Here is a 13621-nt window from a genome sequence, read left to right on the forward strand (position 1 = left end):
CAAAGAATCATTCGAGCGAGGAAATGTCTTGATCTTGAGCCGGGGGGAAGAGAAATAATAATAGATCGTAGTGAGATCGAAGTTCAATATGGCGCTGGAGGAGGCAATAATTTGGGGCAGAGAGGAGGGGGCGGGACTACTAGAGACTACCACTACTGCTGTTGCTATTTAGCTGCGGTAGCCAACCCACAAGTTCACCAACTGAACGATCCTGAGGTAGGGCATGCGGCCTAATTGTAGATTCTTAATGAATTATGAATAATAATGAGCTACAGAATGGCAGTAGTAGTAGCTAGATAGTAGTACCTGCTGCATGGGCAGTTGTCGCAGTGTGTAGATGAGGCAAAGGATAATGTCTAGGAATGTCTTTTATTGGCGCATTCTAGCTTTCTGTTTATGGCCGCAGACATGATGTGCTGATGCTCAAGTTGAATACTCCATACCCTGGTTTCCTCTCTTTCTCCTTTTCTCCTTTCTCCTTTTTAATTCAATTCAGTTCAATCTTATACGCCAAAAGCTAACAGCTCATAGGCAAAAATAAGTGCTAGAGTAATTTACGACAGTACGTATGAGCCAGAAAGCGGAGAGCCAGATGGATTTGCTTGCCAGGGGCCCCAGAAGAGCCACAGAAAAGGAGGGGCATATGCTAACTTCCTTACCTTTTACCCTAAGTCCCTAACTACTAACCTACCTTAGGTATCCAATGGTCAATCTGATTTTAGGTATATGTATGTATGTATGTACGGATACAGTACCGTACAACGGTACAGGACCTGTGGGTACCTCCAGCTATCCATCATGACGCTATATTTCCCTTGCAGGAATTGAAGTAAGGTGCCTGTTTAGTGCCCTTTTGGGTGCACAGGCATAAGTGGACACCAGGGCAGTTTCATTGGACATGGCATCATCTAGTTACTATTCGAAATTGAGTCAGCAAGAAGTGAACGATGTCAAGTAGAAAAATCGTCCATCACAGCCAGTAAGTATCTTTCTAGGCATTGTCCAACCTTAGATAACTACTGAACTTATTATTATTTAAATGATCATGTCTCAAGCCTTTGGAACAAACTAGGTACGAGTCTCTACAGACTATCTACGGCAAAATCTTGTGCTCCTACCAAATGTCCAATAACGACGGCGGCTTATGTGGGACCTTCAAGCTTGGATGGTAGGTACAGAGTGCCTATGTAAATAAATAATAATGCTAGGAAAATAATGCACCTTAAAAGTAGTCCATATGGAATTCCTATTGGCAAAGCCAGGTGACCAACTGCTATGAGGCCCATGAGCACTCACGAAGGGAAGTTGATCGGAGCCTGGTTATGTAGTTGGTGCCCTAACATGTCCCCCATCACCATGTTTAAATATGATTTGATTGTCCTTCTCTTCTATACAGAAACTGGACTTTAGAAAGAACGATTGCGTTCCTATAAACCAGATTCGATTATTCATGCATCGGAAAGGGTATTCCATATAAAACTGGATCAACTGGTCATGGATCACTATCATGCTTCCGTAGAAGCTAATCAGATGGACAAAGTCTGATCACATGGCACACTATGGAATTTTAGGCGTAGATCCCCTGTCATTGATTTAGACTCTCAAGTGTCCTGTATTTCTAGGTGTCACTCCTTGTTGACTATAAATAAATGCAATGGCTAAGAGCAAAGAAGGGGAGGAAACAACTTTACAAACGCTATGGTACTTGGATGGTATATCACATCGCACCATAACAACGCAATTACGATGATAGATTTCAGATGTGAAGTGTATCACTGGAGCATCTAAAGAGAAAACGCGACATTCATGAAACCAGAGCAACTTTGGCTACTCAACTTAGTGGGTATGCTGGTCATAATTTGAGATTATCACTTTAGGACTCTGTGTACGGAGTCTGGTATCTTACGGAGTACTAGGTAATAATTTCAAAGTACCTTACCAAGCTGTACCTTAGTTACTTAGTTACTTACCGGGAGCTTAGGTAACGGAGAGGCACCAGGCGCCATGTGTCTGGTCCGCTGGTGTCAAGTGACCAGCCATGATTTTCACTGGAATGCACCTGATTGGCTACCTATCCTGCTGCCCACTCACCCGACGTGTGCAAGTAACAGAATTGGTACAATCTCGAGCCGCCGCATACTTGCGCCGTCCATGATCTAGATCTCTACTTACCATATTAGCTACCTTAATGAATTCAGACCATCTGCTGACTCGAGAGGTACTGACAGGTCCCATACGAAGGCAGCTTGCGATCATTCCCCCGTCCACGGTGAAATTATTTGCTTGTCAAGTGACCAAAACTCCTCGGAGTCGGGAATTAGCCTACAAAGCAAGCTTAACGAACTGCGCCATCCTTCTTTGGTCTTGAAGCACGACTGTGGCACGCGTTGCCTGTATATACACGGCATAGATAGACACTTGTCAGAATTAGATAGTCCGAAGCGATAAGCCAAGACCGGTGTGGTTTTATCGTTTTTCGGCCTCCCGTGACATAAATCAGGACAATCCGCCGCTGGCACCGAAATGCCACCGATCGTGATGAATCACCCGGTTCATGACAGCAGCTCTTGTAACCCCCTTATGACGTGGGATTTGTAGACTGGAGCCGGCATGATGAACTGCGTCTCTTGCAATGAAGAAGCGATGGAGCCAAGGGCCATCCACGATTGACCTAGACAACAAATGACAGCAGCATGCGCAAGGCTTCTCCATGGGCATTTGGGACTCTGTTGAGTCCTTTGGAGATATGAGAATACGAAATGTGCTCGGCTTTTCCCCATGAATGTCACTAATCCTGGATTGGATCTGCGAACGGACTGGACATGTCATTGATGCTTCTAGTACTTCTAATAGTGCTATTCCGGTCCGTGGTTTCGGATCTATGGTTTTCGGCCTGTTGTATATGTGGCATACTGGTCATTATTATTGAATTGTCATGCTTGAATTATTGAGTATATCCCTCGGGAATTCCGACGGTTTTTGGTTAGGTGACCTGCTTCGCCTCAAGCATGGTGGACATCACAACGTCCCATCTAAGACCACTTGATATCAACAGGCAGGAAATCAGTACGCCGCAGTCTCGGTTGTTACAAATAGAGATCAAACGGTAGGCAAGCTTTAAGGAGAATGTCTCTGGAGGGAGATTGGCATATACTTCAAACAACACGGATAGGCGAGCAGTGCACTGGGTATCGTGGTGTGAGTGCTCGGAGAATTACCAATACGATATCGGTTGCAAAGTACCTTACCTACCTTAGGTAGGTACTTACCTGTACCCTCCCTAAATACCTCCGAGGTTTCAGCCCACAGATGATAGACCCTTTGTCGGTGCCGGTCATGTATGTTGATAATTTCCTATTCCATGGTACCAGGCACCTCCTTCCAGCACTTGAACCGGACTGTGGGTACTGAGAAGGTCATGTAAGTACTAGCGCCTTACCTAGGTAGGTAGGTCTCTTGGTGCCGGTCAGCAGATCATGGCGCGTTGGGTCAATTTTCCGATTCCGAATTTGTTCTCAGGTGACTGAGGCTTGCATGGCACTAACTTCTTGGGTGGTAGGGGCTTCGATCTTGGGAGAAGACGATGCATATCATGAACTCAGGTTGCTAGGAATCGAATCAATGCTACAAATTCCCTCTTGAGAATAGTTTGTATTCTCTAGGAGTTCGTGATAATGCGAACAGTGTGAAAAAAGTGGATGAACCAGTCAGACACAAGTGGCATGGCCCTAAATCAGTCCATATAGAGAGATACTGGCAAATCAAATCGTCCTGGTTGAAGTATATCTGAGACCAGGAGGGACATTTCTACATTTGACGGGCAGCTGCCCTTTACCCTGAACCATCCATATTTGAAAAGCCTCGGACGGACAACGTTCGACTCTCAAATCTTTTCTGTCTTGACTACGTTCTCAAACACCTATCTTATTATTGCTGCAGGAAGAAGTCGTGGACCTCATCGACAACAAGTATTGCTTGGTCGAATCCACAGTGCTTCTTAGTATCCCGTATCCGAGTATCTGCTCTATTTCACGGTCTAGTACACTAAGGATTTCTTAGCTGTTGACATATACAATATTCATGATATACCAATGCAAAACAGTAAAGATACCTACCTCCCTGATTCTGTCCTCTGCCTACCTCTCCGCCACTCCAGAAGTTCGAGAGATAATTTGACCGGGGGAAAGTGATGTCACGGTGGGGCTGAAACAATTTACTTGGGCACTAGGACCGTGGATATACCGCAAATCAGAATAATAGGTATCTGCAGGGATTCAGACTCTTAAAAGACTCGAAATTAACCTCCAGTCTTCACCATCACCCAACCTCGCGACTGCGAGATGTGAGTGGCCCAAAAGTTGCCACAGACAATGCCTAATCACGCTCTCGAAGCTCAACCTAACTACTACTACTATCGAGCATTTTGCCTCTCTAACAATCCGTATACTAGATACTCCCAAGATGGGAGCTTGATACCAATGTGTAATTAAGGTAACAGACGTGGGGCCTGGGAAAGAGTGACTGTCAAGCCTCTGAACAAACGGCCTTTTTAGCGAGCATAAGTGGACCAGCAAGATCACCTATAAGGCCGGAGTTAGGTACGTCAGGAGCTGAGCTCTCACGATACCATCCATTGTGTACCTATTTCCCGGGCATCTGGGTAAATCAGTAGTCAGCGTTCTGCACGAGCCAGTGACGAGCCTAGTGATCGGTATGTATGTATTATGCTCGATACCATGCGTGGGTTGTCCTTGAGGGAGTACTTTTTAGAGTTTCAGAGGGAAGTGAGTTGAACAATTGAAGGACTGCATTGGACAACACGCTGCATTGCTGACCCGTGCTTCCTCATTATTCCAATGTTATAAAAAGTACACGGCGCCACAGTTAAGAGCTCAACTCCCGATCTTGGCTTGTGTAGACTCGAATAACTCAACCCATCTGAAAGATAGAGCTTCAGGGACCGATATTAAAATAGGCTGTTGCAGTTTCTTTGAACGCACCGTGCTTTTCTGAGGTTGACTTGACATCAGATCTTGAATGTCAATTGGTGCGGGCATGGCCTCTATTCTGAGCGACTGGATGCTCTCTTGTTCCTCTCGAGAACTGCCTATGTGGCTTGATATCCAATAACAACTGCGGTGTTCGTTGATTTAGTGTCCACCTACCCGTCTCCAAAAGTCCAAATGCTAGGAGATTTAAATTGTTTTACATTGACCCCTCTAAGATGTCATGAACATAACAGCTTCCTGCCATCGCTTCCATGCATTCCATGCTCTGCAGACCCGTCGACAAGCCCGCATCGCCATCACAATAAACGTGGGTTGGACAAGAAAAAGGAACAACAGTCTCATAGATGAAGCCATGACGCGGAAGTCGGAAGAGAAATAAAGGAGACTCCCCAATAAATCGAAGATGGATCTATACAAAAATTTGTTCCCCTGGCGCCAAATGACCGCCTTCCTGCACCAGCAAATCGCGTTCAAGGGCATAACCGAGGTGATACACCATCTTCCAGACGTACACGTGGAGAGAGAAGATCTAATAAGACAGATAGTGGAAGAATAATTTAAGCTGGATGGCGGAGCAGCCAAAAAGAGCCCCAGTTTCCCACAAGCAAGCGGGCATGATTAGCTCCAGCTATGCTTTAGAAAGGGTTTAGAAAGGAGGAGGGATCATGCCCTGAGCCTCAATCTTCTCCTGCTGCTCCATCAATTCCTCGCCAGCGATCTCGAGGGACACAGCAAGACCAAGCTTGGCCGATTGCTACAATGCAACACGAATCAGTAACCATTTACTCATTGTACACACAAGGTTGTATAAAGACAAACAACTAACCTTAGCCTGGTCAATTTCGCCGGCAAAAGTAAGAGAGATGGGCATGGCTATCCGCTTCTCCAGCAAGCAGCTAACCTTACCAGCGCTGTCAACCTGGGCACGGAATGTCGAAGCCCGGAAGTCGTACTTGGCTCCAATAGAGGTGGTTCCGTCTCTGCTAGGCCCCCCCATCAAAGCAGCTGCTGCATTAGGAGCAAACTGAAGGTTCATGTCAACACCAGCCTCAACACGCTCAGAGAGCTTTCTCCAATAGGAGGCAGTGAAAACGCCCTGAGCCTGCAGCTGAGCACTGGCAATCCAGTCGTTTGCCTTGTATCTCGCACAGTACGAAAGGGCAGTCTCTGGGCGGGCGTTCATAGCTTGACGCTGCCAGATCGCTTCGAATCCAAGGGCAAGGCTGGGAGTGATGGACTGAAGATAGCTTCCGACAAAGATTCCAGTAAGGCCACCGTCCAGACAGGATGGGTTGAAGGCCTTAATAGATGCGGAGAAGTCATCACCGGTATAGTCGTTATCGATTTGCAGGAGGCCCTGGCTAGCACCGGCCATGATCTGAGTGTTGGTCTTGGTGACCAACTTGGGGTTCCATCGGTAGTTGCAAACAGCGGCGAGAGCGCCATCACTTCCGAAGTTACCTTGCATGAAAACCTGACGAGACGACATTTTAGTAACTGAATTTGGTAAAATCTAAGGAGACGATTTCATCGATTAAGCGATGATGCATACCTTAGGAGTTCCATACATGGCCGAGAAGGCATATGGAGGCAGGTTGCCAGAACCGCCCATGGAGAAGGCGTGCGAGACACGGAACAGGGGAGACATGCCGAAAACCTTTGTCAAGTCTGCACGGAGACCACTGAACATAAAGTTAGACAGCAGGACCTCCTTCTGCACTTCCCTGGCAATGTTATCCACAGTTCCTGGGTTGGACAGGCCGAGGGCCGCCCTTCGCTCGGAGAACGAGTTGTATGCATCTTTGAGGGCAACGGCAGCGGAATTCTCCACGAGGAAAGAAGGAAGGGCTAAAAAGTCGGCCATTGTGATTGTCTGTGTAGAAGTGAACTGGCGTGAAGATGATGATCAGGTAATGAGGTCGACCGTCACGCGAACTCGAGGGACGTCTTTCCTTCTCGCTGTCGATGGGATGAGGAAAGACGAGATCTGAGACCAGCCCCGAGATTGCACTTAGAATGTGACGAAGGCAACTTCGTTAGTAGTTGCCGAGTAATTGAAATAATAGCAGGCTGCGTCTAACCAGCTCTAGGGGATTGAGATGGTAAGTGGAAGAGTCGCAGCGCAACAATTGTTGATCTTCCCAAGCAGCCTCTGACGGGAAAAAAAGCGACATTTGCTTTTCCGCCCCGGCTTGCGTCTTTGGCACATACAGAGTCCCGAAGTCACAGGACTTGACACTATGCCGCTTCGGGCGGAACATCGGGGCTTAATGATGGCGATGATATAATTGCAGATTGGTAGATGAAGGGCCACTGTTGGCTACAATAACCTCTATTATTGGCAGAAGACCGTCTTCTTACCTTTAGCTTGCGAGAAAGATTCGAAAAGTTGTATGCGAAATTTCTAAGAAGCGCCGTCGAAAGTTCATCAAGTGTACGGCGCAAGGTACATTAGGCACAGAGACTGCTTCACCAAAGCCAGCATTGGGCTGTTATATTGAACGCCAGCTATAGGCACATTCGCTATCGCCGACAAGACATCTTTTACCAACTCTAATCATTACTGGAGCTCGCAGGAACCTATTGCAATATATTTTCCTTTCTTTGCTTTTTATCTCGTTATTATTATTATTCTTCTCTCTTTTTTTTCTTATCAATTTTACCTTTTCCTTTGCCTTGTCGTCATCTGTCCGGAGCTCCCATCGCTGGAAGTTCCTTGGCACTTAGCCTCGGTGAATATCTCCTGTCTGAAGGATACTATTCTCGCCTGCAATTTGTTCTTGAGATCTTTCTATTGGATCGCTTTTACAGCCAAAGTTCGGTGTCTGAAATCTTTCTTTTAAGATGGATACGCTACTGTAAGGATTGTTATTATTCCCTTATATTGATGCATTGAATAGTCCGGGCCGCCAAAGGAGTCCGGTTCAAGATTGGTCCAGCAACGAATGATATCCCCTTCCTTTGGGCATACCTTTGTTTTTGCTGTATAAGCCTATTCAAATCTAACGTGTTCAGAACTGCTGAAATCGTGGCCAATTCCCCACGTTTCCGAAGGAAATCATCGACATTCGTTGATGCAATTCATGATTTGCCTGAAAAGGCCGATTTGGCACCAGCTCAGCTGTATAGCACGGAGTCTGGTCGACTTTTCCATTCTGGGAGGATTGTGATTATCACTGTAGGGTTACCAGCGAGGGGCAAGACGTTCGTTTCACCAACTTGGGGAGAATCGAGCTAGTCAAATGACTGACTCTTCATGTTGTATTTCAGACATATTTCTGTAGCATTGGCGCGCTACCTTCGTTGGTTAGTATCCTTGTCGAATCGGTCAGGCTGTCTTCGCTAAGAGAATTGCAGGCTAGGTGTAAAAACTAGGATCTTCCACCTTGGGGATTACAGACGAGCCACGATTCCTGTTGGTCAAGACATCCCAGATGACTACTTTTTTGTCAATGGTCAGTATCAAGATTCTCTACCATCTTTGTTTCCGTTCTTCTTACTACAGAGCGCGTTCCATACTACACTCGGACCAGCGGATGCTTGTATCCTTGACGTCGTTTCGTCCCGCTAATTGAATACAGCATCTGCATCATCTGTTCTATTGAGGCAAAAGATCATGAAAAGGTGTCGCGAAGACATATACCAGTACTTGAATTTCGAAAATGGCCAAATTGCGATTTATGATGCTGTCAATCCTTTAGCTTCTGGCCGACGTTCGCTTGCAAAGGAGTTTGCCAAACAAGATATTGAGGTATGAAAGTATCAAAACATCTCATCTCAGCCATGCGACTTGTATGTTTGATTGTTCTGACGGTCAAAACACGTGCAGACTCTTTTCATCGAATCGTGGTGCGATGACGAGCGCATCATCGAGGAGAATGTTCGCAGAGTCAAGATCTCATCCCCCGACGTAAGTAGTCACCCCCCCCCCCTTAGCTGTTTCCGATCAAGATGACTTAAATCTTTCAGTACGTTGGCTGGTCATCAGAGGATGCAGTGAAGCACTACTTGACCAGGATATCTGCCAGAATCCCTCAATTTCAAACAATGGAGGAGAAAGATTTGAATTATATCAAGGTATCATTGGCGGAGAGACATGCCAGCTTCAATACTAATCGAAGTACAGATGATAAACGCGGGAGAAAGACTCATCGTCAACAATAGAAGTTTCGGTTATCTGTCTAACCGAATTGTTTTCTATCTTCTGAACCTTCACATCAAGTCCAGGCATACGTACTTTGCACGGGTAAGTCGAGCTCTGGGTGAATGGGCTCTCAGGCACTAAACCTTCATTAGGCCGGTGTTTCGCTGGAGGCAGATTCCTATAAAGCTGATGCCTCTCTGTCTGAGCGGGGAGAGGACTACGCAAAGAAAATGACCGAACGTCTCCTGCAGCATAGGGAATCTGAAAAACAGGCCATGATTGACCGAGGGGAGACCGATTATGAACTCAAACCACTGACAGTTTGGACATCGACGAGACGCAGGACCGTTGAGACAGCGAAATACTTATATGAAAAGGGGTACAAAGTCCGGCAACGCTCACAAATGAGCCAACTGAACCCTGGTGTTTGCGAGAAGATGTCTGAGAGAAGAATTCGTGAAGAGTATCCGGACGAGGTGGCTAAGCATGAGCTCGATCCTTACCACCATCGGTACCCTCGAGCTGAGGTAAGCTCAATTCCAGCTTCAAATCTGACGTTGTCCCCAGAGCTTACGTCTATGACAGTCCTACCACGACCTTGCTGTGCGACTCGAACCCATTATCTTGGAACTTGAGCGGGAGCAGAACGATCTTCTCATCATAGCACACGAAAGCGTGCTAAGAGTCCTCTATGGTTACCTCATGGCGTGCAATGCTGCTGATATTCCGTTCTTGGAGTTTCCACGTGACGAAATCATCGAAGTAAGGATACATATAACACCTCAAGCCTAAAGAGCACCCGACTAATCACTTCGTACAGATTATCCCGGAAAGCTACCAAAACGAGGCGCGCAGAATACATATCCCTGATTTGCCAAAAGAAATTATACCTGGCTCTCCGCAAGATATCAAAATTCCGGTACCTCCCAGTGGGGTGCCTTCTCCCATGGTTGGAGGGATAGGCAGCCCCAAGGATGGATTCTCAACACCACAAAGCGGCCTTCGAACTCCTCGGGAGCCTGAGAGGATATCGCAACAGCACGTGGACGATGTTGTCTGATTGTATGTTCGCTCTGGACTAAATGCTGCGTGGTGTGCAATGGACCCTAGATCATGTCGAGTCCATGGAAACGATGATCCTGATAGAGCTCATGTAGGTGCTTCTAGGCGGATTTATCCTCCGTGAAGTGTTGAGACGAATACAATATTGTCCCCTGATTGGAGCTCGTATTTCTCCTCGCCTTCGAGTTCCCAGTCGGCATCGTTGATAAGGACGAGGATACCAGGTCGACTATCATTTGCTGTCAACATTTGCCACTGATTCACGGGGTTCCGTTCGCGACATACACATTGTCTTCCATTATAAATAATTCTTTCCTTTGATCTTTCATAACATTGTCAACCAGATATCGTAGTAAGTAAGCGATGGTTGGCCGGCCGCCGTCGTCCACTTGAGCAGGTAGTGTGATATGATGTTTTCGCTCATTAGAGAAGAGGATCTCCAGACCACCACTATACGAATCGGAGTCAGCAGGCATTGAGGTGAAACTGCGCATTCAAAGTTGGTCTAACGTGAACTCAACAGTAATGGTGATGTTATCGGCACCACCTTTCACAGTAGAAGAGTCAGCCATGACCACTTCAGAATGAGCCCACAGCCGGAGAAAATATGGTTCTCAGATACGAATTCAGGAATAGTCGACGAGTCGTGTCTAACCGAAGACATGAGTGAGAGGAAAATGCAAACGAAGAGGGGCTGCTCTGCGATGGCCGCGCTTATCGATAAGCTTAAATTCCGAGCACAAAAAGTGGTCATCGATCCATTCTGTGTCTCAGCAATCGAAAGATAGCGCCTCCCTGTCCGTGTCCATAGCTGGAATTTGTCGCTGGACTTCTATACCTAGATCACCAATTGACAATCATTGTTAGGCGCATTCATGGTGTCAATTACGACGGAATACATCAGTGTTGGGGGGAACAGGCATCCGGCCGCCGCAGACTGGGATGTGCAGTTAGGCGTGCTCGCCTTTGGTGCAGATAACAATGTGGCCTTATGGGATCCAAGGGTATAAACTCTTTCAGTGGCCCAATTGGTCTCGACGCAACCGGACTAATACTGCTTTTGCCTGTCTAGGATACCTCTCAGCGCGGGGTTTATGCCCTCCTCGTTGGCCATACCGACAAAGTCAGTGCGATCAGATTCTACACATGTCCCGCCACGGGTACGAAGCTGCTTCTTACCGGCTCCATTGACCAAACGATTCGGATATGGCGAGCTGATGCAGTCGACCCCGCCAAATTCACCCATGCACACACTCTTACGGGTCATACAGGCTCAGTGAATACAATTGCCGTTGCCGATGGCGTCGCTATCGTCGCATCTGGAGCCGCAGATGGTAGCGTCAAGATCTGGAGGGTCGACACACAGGAAACCGTAATAAAGGCGGATCTATTTCAGGATCTTACGATGAAACCTCGCTTCTTCCCGCTGGCATTATCATTGAAGCTGCTGTCAACAGAATCGAAAGACAAACCCGTGGTATTGGCAGTCGCGGGCACGATGAATAATGTTCAGATTTATGTTTCTGAGAACATATTCACTGGTGCAAGCTTCAGACTATCTGCGACTCTTTCAGGCCATGAGGCATGGGTACGTTCCCTCTCCTTCACCGAGGATAAACAAAGCAAGTCAGGGGACCTATTGCTCGCCTCAGCCAGTCAAGATAAATATATCCGGTTGTGGAGGCTTCAACGAGGCGAGGCCACCAAGACTGCACTAGCAGATGATGCAGATCCTATGCTTGGTGGACTTGAGACGACCTTATCCAACAAAGCTCATCAATTCGAAGCAGCCGGGTCCAAATATTCGGTCACTTTCGAAGCTCTTCTGTTTGGAAATGAGGATTGGATTTACACGACATGTTGGAACCCAAGCACTGAACGCCAGCAGCTTCTTTCGGCTTCTGCAGATAATACGTTGACAATCTGGGAGCAGGATCCAGTGTCCGGAGTATGGCTCTCAGCAGAGAGGATGGGAGAAATTAGCGTCCAAAAGGGATCTACCACAGCTACAGGAAGCACTGGCGGCTTCTGGATTGGTCTTTGGTCTCCGGACGGAAGACAAGTCGTGAGTCTGGGCCGAACAGGTAGCTGGAGGGCATGGAGGTATGATGCCGATTCGGATATGTGGCTGCAGGCACTGGGGATTACCGGCCATGTGAGGTCTGTGAACGGTGTGCAGTGGGAACCAACCGGAGGGTATTTGCTTTCCACCAGCGCAGACCAGACTACTCGCCTGCATGCAGAGTGGTCGCGTGAGGGACTGAAGTCGTGGCATGAGTTTTCAAGACCTCAGATTCATGGTTACGATCTGAATTGCATCGATACCTTGGGACCCTCGCGCTTTGTGTCAGGCGCTGACGAAAAGCTTTTACGAGTGTTCAACGAGCCGAAACCCGTCGCACAACTACTGGAGAAGCTGGCCGGATTTAAACCAGTAACGGACGAAGAGCTTCCAGATACAGCACAGATTCCAGTTCTCGGCTTGTCTAACCAGGCCGTGGGCGATGAAATCCCAGTGGAGGTAGACGAAGAGAGTGCTGCGGGGGCGCGGCAAGTCCAAGCAAACCAGGCAATGATATCGAACCTGTGCCATCCACCGCTGGAAGACCAGTTGGCTCGCTATACACTATGGCCCGAGCATGAGAAGCTCTATGGTCATGGTTACGAGATATCAGCCGTGGCCGTGAATCATGATCGCACCTTAGTTGCGACTGCTTGTAAAGCAAGCTCAATAGACCATGCGGTGATACGGCTCTACGACACTTCTGATTGGCGTGAAATCCGGCCTTCCCTGAAAGCGCATTCTTTGACTATTACAAGTCTGCGTTTTTCGAGTGATGACCAATACCTCCTAAGTGTTGGGCGAGATCGGCAGTGGGCTGTGTTTCTACGAAGTGGGCAAGACCCTTCTTCATTCTCACTTCTGACATCGAACCCCAAGGGCCATTCTAGAATGATTCTAGATGCGGCATGGGCTCCCCAAGCGGCAAACCCTGTCTTCGCGACGGCTGGTCGAGACAAATCCGTAAAACTTTGGGAGAAGGTCGATGATTCGTTCGCTTGCAAGACGACTATCTCTCTAGAAAACTCAGTCACAGCTGTTTCGATCCTTCCAAGTGTACTTGACGCCTCCTTCTTCCTTGCAACGGGCGAAGAAAGTGGCAAATTATCGATCTACCAGGTGAAGGTTGAAAGTCTCGAAGCGAGACACGTTGCTTCTGTTGATAGATTGGTATCCCCCTCTAGGGCGATCACCCAATTATCATGGCGTCCGTCCCATCAGAAGGATGTTAGAGATACTGAGGGCAGATATGAGCTTGCCGTAGCAAGTGAGGATTCCTCAGTGCGTGTATATGCTATCTCTAACATGCTTTCGTGAACTGCTATGTATATACACAACGAAAGA

General features: G+C 47.4%; 3 protein-coding genes across 3 annotated transcripts; 2 read left to right on the top strand and 1 right to left on the bottom strand.

Annotated features, from left to right (window-relative positions):
• Positions 1-5655: 5655 nt before the first annotated feature.
• Positions 5656-6873, bottom strand: tom40 (TOM complex pore protein TOM40; the record flags this gene model as incomplete). The annotated part of the gene is made up of 3 exons (XM_043304697.1): positions 5656-5763; positions 5836-6483; positions 6562-6873. 3 exons carry the CDS (start codon positions 6871-6873, stop codon positions 5656-5658), a joined length of 1068 nt encoding a protein of 355 aa, XP_043160632.1.
• A 1392-nt stretch (positions 6874-8265) lies between these two features.
• On the top strand, positions 8266-10213 carry Asppvi_008833 (bifunctional fructose-2,6-bisphosphate 2-phosphatase/6-phosphofructo-2-kinase; the record flags this gene model as incomplete). The annotated part of the gene is made up of 9 exons (XM_043304698.1): positions 8266-8315; positions 8367-8464; positions 8591-8760; positions 8839-8919; positions 8979-9086; positions 9136-9255; positions 9306-9680; positions 9739-9915; positions 9974-10213. The coding sequence occupies 9 exons, from the start codon at positions 8266-8268 to the stop codon at positions 10211-10213; spliced, it is 1419 nt and encodes a 472-aa protein (XP_043160633.1).
• Positions 10214-11090: 877 nt separating this feature from the next.
• On the top strand, positions 11091-13594 carry Asppvi_008834 (Elongator subunit ELP2; the record flags this gene model as incomplete). The annotated part of the gene is made up of 2 exons (XM_043304699.1): positions 11091-11219; positions 11288-13594. The coding sequence occupies 2 exons, from the start codon at positions 11091-11093 to the stop codon at positions 13592-13594; spliced, it is 2436 nt and encodes an 811-aa protein (XP_043160634.1).
• Between the last annotated feature and the right edge of the window lie 27 nt (positions 13595-13621).

Source organism: Aspergillus pseudoviridinutans (genome assembly GCF_018340605.1).
Source record: "Aspergillus pseudoviridinutans IFM 55266 DNA, scaffold_6, whole genome shotgun sequence".
In the NCBI taxonomy this organism is placed as follows: Eukaryota; Fungi; Ascomycota; class Eurotiomycetes; order Eurotiales; family Aspergillaceae; genus Aspergillus; species Aspergillus pseudoviridinutans.